Source organism: Mycteria americana, chromosome 1 (assembly GCF_035582795.1).
Source record: "Mycteria americana isolate JAX WOST 10 ecotype Jacksonville Zoo and Gardens chromosome 1, USCA_MyAme_1.0, whole genome shotgun sequence".
NCBI classification, from domain to species: domain Eukaryota; kingdom Metazoa; phylum Chordata; class Aves; order Ciconiiformes; family Ciconiidae; genus Mycteria; species Mycteria americana.
Window position 1 is genome coordinate 101,265,844 of NC_134365.1, and position 8,247 is coordinate 101,274,090.

An 8,247-nucleotide genomic window follows, 5' to 3' on the forward strand; every position below is an offset into this window, starting at 1 on the left:
AGCTACTTGTCATATTAGAGCAATTTTATGCATTGCATATATGTGGAGTGTGTAAAAATATGGTAACGTCATGATTTTATTTTAAAAGGCAAACATTTATTTAATTCATAAGTCACCTCAATACAGGTTACTAACCGAAGTTGCAAAGTGCTGCAAATGTTGGTTATTGAAAGTGAGACTGTCCTTTAAAAGAAGATGGCATTCTAAGCTGTCTTGCATTGCACCATAAAACACTGGCTGATCCAGACCAGTCGCAGTGTAGAGCCTGCAGTACATATTGCAGTAACAGCTGAATTGGAACTTTAGAGATGTTTTTTCTTCTTCTTTAAATCCCAGTTGTCAACATCTGAACTCAATTTAAGTGCTGGCAATGCATACCGACTATTAAATTTAGATCAACTTTATCATTCCTTGGAACAGCTTAGTGACTGTAAATTGAAATGAGCTGGCAATATTTGGGAAAAAGAAACTTTTAAGTTGTTTTGGTTTTATGGGGGTTTTTTTGTTTTGTTTTGTTTTTGTTTTGTTTTATCTCCAGCATGTCCACCTGGACATTTCAAGTGTTCTACTGGCTTATGCATCCAGCAGATGCAGCGCTGTGATGGGATAAACAACTGCTTTGATGAAAGCGATGAACTCTTTTGTGGTTTGTATTCACTTAGTAGAGATCTTGACTGGAAAACCTGATGAATGTATTCTCTGATCTTAGAAGGCAGCTGGAACAAGGTGAAAATCTTTTTTAGGGGGGAAAAAAAAAAAGATGTTTCCAGCTTCCTTTGTGTCTCCAGGTACAGACTATCAGTCAGTCTCCTGAGTGCTTAATTCACAGTTAATTAACAAGGGATGAAACTAAGAATGAAGAAGGTATGATACTGAAAAGCATGAGGAAGAAAGTTAGATGTGCAAAAATAGCTGTAATAGGCTATATTTTAGTTTTTCCTCATGTGATAAATGCTGGTAATTATAAAGTTCTGTTCTATTTTGAGATTAGTTATTTTATTTTTGGGGGTGAATGACAAATTGTGGTGCATAGAGTAGATGAGAGTGATAATAAATGTCCATAGTGAAAGAAGGTTAGAGCTTGGACCACTCCACTTGGGACAATGTGTGAACTGCGATAGGTCACTGAACTCTTTTGTGCTCCGTTTTCTCCATGCATAATGTAGCACTCGTACTCATCCTTGTACCATGCAGTAAAGCTGTGAAAGTGGTACCCGGGCATAGTCAGAAGGGTAGTGTCAGCACTACAAGCATGTTTCTGTAGCTGATTTGACTTATGTTTTTAAAGTTGTCCCTGAGTGGAACTGTAACTCCAGCTTCGCAATACAGGATAACCTGCTTGCCTGCAATGGAGTAAGTGACTGTGAGAATGGAAAAGATGAGCACAACTGCACTCACAGTAAGGCTACTCTCTCGATTTTAATTTTTTTTTCCTCTCTTCTATCATCTGTCCAATCCTGACTTGAATAGTGGATGCTGTATTGAAAGAGTTAAGAAGCACTATCAAATCTAACTCAGGCTATATAATTCTGTTGAGTTTGCTGATATGCTTATAAACAAGCTGTTATTGATTTAAAACTCTTTCTTTTTAATGAGCTCATGAACATCTGTTTCAGCAAAATACTGGCAGAAGAATTAAGTACTCTGGGTGCAGGATGAGGATCTGGGGATTTAAAGCCTGAATCCCAGATTTTATCTCTTTAAAGAATAATCTGTGCAAATTATTTCCTGAATCTGTTTTACCATCTGTAAAATAACTATAAAAATGATAGTTTCTCTGGACCAGTGTTCAGGGTTACAAGGTTAATGTGTTTAAAATGCTATGGAAGCTATAAATTTAGCATTAGGCACACTAAGGTTTTGAGTCAGCCATTTCTTTAACTTTTTAGAATAAATGGACACCATGCCATATAAAAGGGAGAACAACTGGGAAGTGCTGCATGTAACTTTTTTAAAGAAAAGTAATGGTTTTTGACCTGCTTGACTAGACAGTCTGTGTAAACAGTTACAGGATACTTCTGTGCGTTGACAAGAAGAATAGATTGGGTTTGAGTGGCCTCATTTATTGCGAGCCACAGGCAAATATGAAAATGCCAAGGTTGGGGTTGCAGTTTAACTGAATACAATTAGTAAGACTGCTTTCACTACTATCTTTCATTTCATGCTTAATACTGAAATATAAAGGAAGGCTTCTTTCCAGACTACTGGATGTTTTATCTTTCTAGCCTAACACTTGCTCTACAGCTAAGTTTTCGCTACTATATCCATGTTCATTAGTTCTATGGGAAAGGATGGGAGGAAATCTTTGTTCAGACTCGGCCGACTTGATTCAAGCCTTAGTATAGATGCAGTTCTACTTGAATAGTTTATTCTACTTAGAGATTAGCTTAAGCCATCCCAGCCAAAGTGTTCTTTTGCTATGCTCCCTCCTATCTATTAATACATGTATGAATCTTTTATCTGTTCAGACATGTCTTCACGTGTTAAGCTGAGCCAAGTCTCCCCCCCAACTATTTCAGGTATCCCTTGCAACAACCACACGTTTAAGTGCAGGAATAACATTTGCATTAGGAAACAAAATGCAAAGTGTGATGGGACTGTGGACTGTATTGATGGAAGTGATGAAAGCAGCTGCAGTAAGTCCCTCTCAAACATTCATCTTTTTGAACTGTGAACTTTTTACACAATAAACCCTTTATTTCTTCCTGTTTTGGAGTGGGTACAACTCACGCAGCACGTATTGAGTTTTTATTGCATCCTCTCAGTGATAGTGGGGTAATGATCAGCTACTAGTTTACTTCAGGTCTGGTTGCAGAATTTCCTAAGTTCTTCAGGAGGGTGAGCTTACTGTTATGGGGAGTCTTAGTCAGCTGTAATGCTTATTGTAACTATGTTAAGAAGCAGGGAAGCAGCGTTAATTGCAGAGTGAACTCGGCTAGCTGGTAAGACAGCACTTTTGTTGCCTGCAGCAGTGTCAGGCAACAAAGTGTACTTCTGTTGGAGTCAGACTGTATTTGGACTTCAGGAGCGACACAACTGCAATGAGATAAAAACCACAAACTTTTCTCTGGCTATTCTGCATGATGAAGACCCCAATATTTCATAGTATCAAGCTAGGTTCTAGTCTCAAATCTTCCTAAAGTAACCTCTGTACAAGCTTTTCAGGTTTTTTTGCTGTAAAGTGAACAGGTGATTGTTACTGCAGTAGCAATAAAAGTGGGGTTAAGATTAGTTGCTTAAACTGAATATTCTCGGGTATTTTGTCTGGCCATCAGCTGTTTCTGGCATGCTACCTGTATGTCAAATCTACCAGCACCTGCCTTGGATCCAGTAGGACATCTTAAAAGACCAGCCATATGCCTACTTGTGTTTGGAAACATTAATGCTGCTTTCAATTCTTTGGCTGAGTGCTGGAAAGTGCCCAGAAGGGTTAATACCTGAGTGTGGGACTAAAACTCCTGAGCAGAGGCTTTATGTGCATGCACTAGAGATGGGCACGAGGGCCTACAGAAGGGTCTTTCTCCGTTGCTTTTCAAATTACAGTGTGCAGCTTTTTGTGCTGAGATGTGACTTCTTCATCTGTGAGTTAGTAATATACAACATTTTCACACTTTCAGTTGTTTCCATGCAAATTATTGATTGGACTGCCTGGTTTCTGAAATAATAAATTACCAAACTCCACATATGTGGCTGCTACTATAAAGATTTTTCTTGTATTGTTCCCACTGTTTTGGCAAGAAATAAGTGTCCTGATGATGCTGAACTTACTTCCTTCCTGATGGACTCCTTTCAGTTCAGGGCTGACAGTATTAAAAAGAGATGAGGGATTGTCTATTTTTATATATCCATTTTGATGCTTGATAAATCAATGGATCCTTTGACATTTCTGACACAAGAAATATTTAGAGGCCAATTTGTGTAGCAGAGCTAGAAGATAAACTTATTAAATTTCCCAGGCCAGTGCCTTTTTTTATGGAGTCGCCTCTTGTTTCAGGAGCAGAGTAGCCAAATAGAGAAGTTTTCTGATTAGAGCAGGGCAAGGAAATAGATTTCAAAACATTTCAAAGTGCAAGATTCTTTCATGCCCTATGTGGGAAGCACTTTAATTAAAGGAAAGCACTGGGGATGGAGATTCTAACATGAAATATCCCTTGCAGGTTGTGGCAGCAGCAAGAGCAGCAATCCCATCTCTCGGATTGTAGGCGGTACAAACACTGAGGAAGGTGAATGGCCCTGGCAGGTCAGCCTCCATTTTGTGGGAGCTGCTTACTGCGGGGCATCAGTGATATCGAAAGAATGGCTTGTGTCTGCAGCTCACTGCTTTCAAGGGAGCAAGTAAGCAGTCTTCCCCCTAACTCTGTCCTAAACATTGCCAGCATCCCCAAACACCTTTATCTTCCAGAGTTTGAACCATACTGAGGCGGGATGTGCCCTTATCTTTTACCTGCCCTGCTGTTGGGGGGTGTTTTGGGGTACTTTTAAAGAGGTGGCTTGTTTGTTTGCTCCCAACCAGGCTGGCTGACCCCAGAGCGTGGCGTGCTCACCTGGGAATGCAAACGCAAGGCCGTGCAAAGTTTGTATCTAAGGTGAGACGGATCATCATCCACGAATATTACAACAGCAGGAACTACGACTATGACATTGCACTGCTGCAGCTGAGCAAGCCATGGCCGGACACAATGAGCCATGTCATCCAGCCGATCTGCGTGCCTCCCTTTTCGCACAAAGTCCGCAGTGGTGACAAGTGCTGGATAACAGGTTGGGGCCAAAAGCAGGAAATGGGTGAGTTTTATAGCTTCAGTCAAGCTAATTTTGTTCCCAGGTAAACAGCAGCCTTCACAGCTGTGGGTGTCTGCGCCGGACACCTGCTTTTGTTCAATGGCTGAGTTGTGCAGAAAATCATGTTTTGAATTTACTGTCCTATGGAAGTAGGTTCCTGCATGTACATACCTTCATATGCTCAGGAAAATTGGCTGCTGGTCCTGTGGATCTGGAAGTCCCGTGTGCTCGTGCTGTTAGCTAAGACTTGCAGGGAGATACGCTTACTCTGAAACAACACGGTATTGTTTTTCCCCTGGGTTATTCTTGGAGGTGTGGTAGCACGCCTAAATGGACCTTTTGCTGCTTGCCGCAGCAGGATGAAACTGCTAAGTCTCCCTCCTCCTGCCTTCAGCCCCTGTAGGCAGAACAGCCCTGTGGCGCCCTGTGGCGCAGAACAGCCCTGTGGCGCCTTGACAAAATGGCCACCCCATTGACAAAATGGCCGCCCCTGTAATGGTGGGTTGCCCCATGTCAGGGGTAGGCCTGGCCCTCCCACTACCTTGTCTTGAGCTGCCTCTTCCCTGGTACGAATGCTGGTACCTTCTGCCCCTCTTGTGGCTTCTTTCCTAAAGCCCTTCCAGTGTAACTGTAGGCGTGATGGCTTCCCTCGGCGTAAATGGTGTAACCGCCACCGTGCCAAGCCCTGGGTCTGCTGGCACAGGCCTGGCCCAGGCGGTTTGTCTGCACCTGCAGGGCTGCCCTCTCAGGGCTGCCAGCACCATGCCAGCCTGGCCACTCCGCCAGAGAGGCACGTGTGGTGCAAGGCAGCGACAGGTAGTTAACCTCCAGTATTTTGACTTGGTGTTCACAGCCAGAATTACCACCTGCCAAAGCACATTTAGCCTCTCTATAAATTGCTGTGAGAGAATATATGGTTGCGAACCAAGTGCAACCACCTTACCAGGAAAGGATGGTGGTTACAGACGTGTGGTGTGGTGCAGTGTCTCTCTTTGGCCTACTGGTTAGTCACCCGTGCAATTTAAAAGCTGATTATTTGAAAGATAAATGTGATGCCTCAAAAAGGAGATTTCTTTTCCCTGTTCCCCTCTTTTCCCTTCATTGGTTTATACAATTTGACTGCCAAATCAGTCTTTTTAAGTATTTTTTGAGTATACTTTATTACATACCAGCTTTATCAAATTCTGCAACAAAGTTTCATGATGTAAACCAGCGCGTGCATATTTGAATATGTTGGTGAAGTTTCTTTGGCTATATCCAGATCTTGAGAAGATCACCTGGTGATATTATTAGAGCTGTTGTATTGAAAGGAGGCGACAATTCAGTTTAATTCTGTTTTTCCAGAAGTATGTATTTTACAGAAAAGAGGTATTTTAGCAAAATTGTCAGACAGAGGGGGCCAAATTTGAGATATGTCCAAGTTCTTTATGCTACCAAAAGAGCAATTTGTATTTTTGCTCTTTTTTTTAAAACTCTGACTAATTTTAATTTTGGATCCAGCCCCTTCAGAGACACCACTCTAATTGCAAATCTGTCTTGTGATGATCCAAATACCTTTGTAAAATCCTATTTCCTTTTAAAAATAAAAAGAGAACAAATTAAGAAATCGAGACATTTTGCAAAAGGCATTAGAAAAAGCTTTTTGGCAAGCCCTAGTGATTATGCCATTGTATCTGGTGTGGCCAAAGGACCAAGCTCACATTACATGATACTTAAGTGTTTTTCTGTGCTGTTGCAGTTAGTTGTTTGGAATCTGGAATAACTTGGATGTCAAAAGTGTCTGTGGATATTTTCTGAAGATTCTTGTTTTGCCTTTCAATAGATGAGTAAAATGCTAAGCTCTGTTGAATCATCCTTCTTTCAATTTATTTTCCAGATAATGAAGGTTCGGCAATACTTCAGAAAGCAGAGGTAGAAATTATTGACCAAACATTATGTCATTCCACATACGGGATTATCACAGCTAGGATGTTTTGTGCTGGACTAATGTCTGGGAAAAGAGATGGGTGCAAAGTATGTATCTTAGCACACCTTGCATAGAGTTTATCTTGTCTTTCACTGTTGCATGATGAGGTGTAAGAACTGACTGGCAAACCACTTTATGGTCCATACACTTTGGTTCTGAAAAACAGCAATGTAAGAGTTATCTATCAGCAAATCTGTCATCTGGGTGTTTTCAGAGTTTTGCTGCATTATGTATATGAACAGCGTCACTAAGGTTTGGCTGCAGGCCAAGGGCCAGTCAATTTGCAAGTCCCGGTAACAAGTTGAAGTCAGGCAATTTTTGGTACAAGAGTCTCTCAGTTGAAGAAAAAACTGAGAAACTAGCTTGTCTCTTTTCAGGATCCCTCCCAACTTGGAGCTACAGGGCTATCTGATAAGATGCAGACAACTCAGCATAAATTTTCAAATGTATAATAAATCTGATCTGGAAATGCTGAAAGATAACAAAAGTGAAGTTCTGAATTTACTTCTAGTGAATAGTAATAAAATTATATATATGCACACACGATATATATTTGTATAATATATTTTATATTATATATGTTATATAATATATACTGTATTATATTATATAGAATTTATATAAACTGTATATATTTACTTCTAAAATAGTAGTAAATATACTGCTAAAATACTAGTGAAAGTTTTGGTTTTTTTTTTATAATGGAGATCTGGAATCTTCAAGATGTTCTAGCTTTCACTGAAAAAAAACCCTGTTGACTATGTGATGGTTTGAACTGTGTGAATGTGAAAATATATGTGAAAATATAATCACTGTTGGAATTACTCAGGCAAAATATCTTCTGTGGAATTTTGTCCCAGTTTTAATAATCTGTATTGTAAACACATACAACTCAATATATTCTTTTTAGGGTGATTCTGGTGGACCATTGTCATGTCAAAGCAACGGAGATGGAAAATGGTTTTTGACTGGCATTGTTAGCTGGGGTTATGGATGTGGAAGACCGAATTTCCCTGGTGTCTACACAAAAGTGTCAAATTTTGCACCATGGATTCACAAATATGCACCTTCAGTCTTGTAACTTGAAAACTGTTTTGCTGGAATAAAACATGTCCTGGATATCTTCATTAAAAATCATATTTGATAAAACTGTTCAGTGGTGGAGCTTCTTTGCATGTCTCCCTGCTGACTCAATATTTGATTCTGGAGTACACATATGGAAGTAACAAATACCCTTTCGTCAAACATTGGTGAAAGAGGAAGAGACTGATCCTGTGGTGGTTGTTCTATGCAGATGTCTGGAGATGCAGGAGGAGGTGTAATAATAAACTTCTGGCACTTTATTCATTTTCCAGGCACCAGCTAAGTGCATGTGCAATCATCTGTCGGGACTCTGAAGAAACAACTGACCAGCTAGAGACAGAGCTTAAGTCTCAGTCATTTCCTCTGAGACATGTATGGCGCAATACAGTCATGACTGTGAAATAGCAATCGACTGTTAG

General features: G+C 40.4%; 1 protein-coding gene across 1 annotated transcript in view; it reads left to right on the plus strand.

Annotated features, from left to right (window-relative positions):
* Positions 1 to 7,848, plus strand: part of TMPRSS7 (transmembrane serine protease 7) — a 31,676-nt gene extending 23,828 nt beyond the window's left edge. The window contains 7 exon segments of the mRNA XM_075491822.1: positions 539 to 646; positions 1,289 to 1,399; positions 2,520 to 2,636; positions 4,158 to 4,335; positions 4,514 to 4,782; positions 6,656 to 6,792; positions 7,656 to 7,848. Of these exon segments, the coding sequence (XP_075347937.1) occupies positions 539 to 646; positions 1,289 to 1,399; positions 2,520 to 2,636; positions 4,158 to 4,335; positions 4,514 to 4,782; positions 6,656 to 6,792; positions 7,656 to 7,826 (1,091 nt within the window). The 3' untranslated portion in view covers positions 7,827 to 7,848.
* The last annotated feature ends 399 nt before the right edge of the window (positions 7,849 to 8,247 follow it).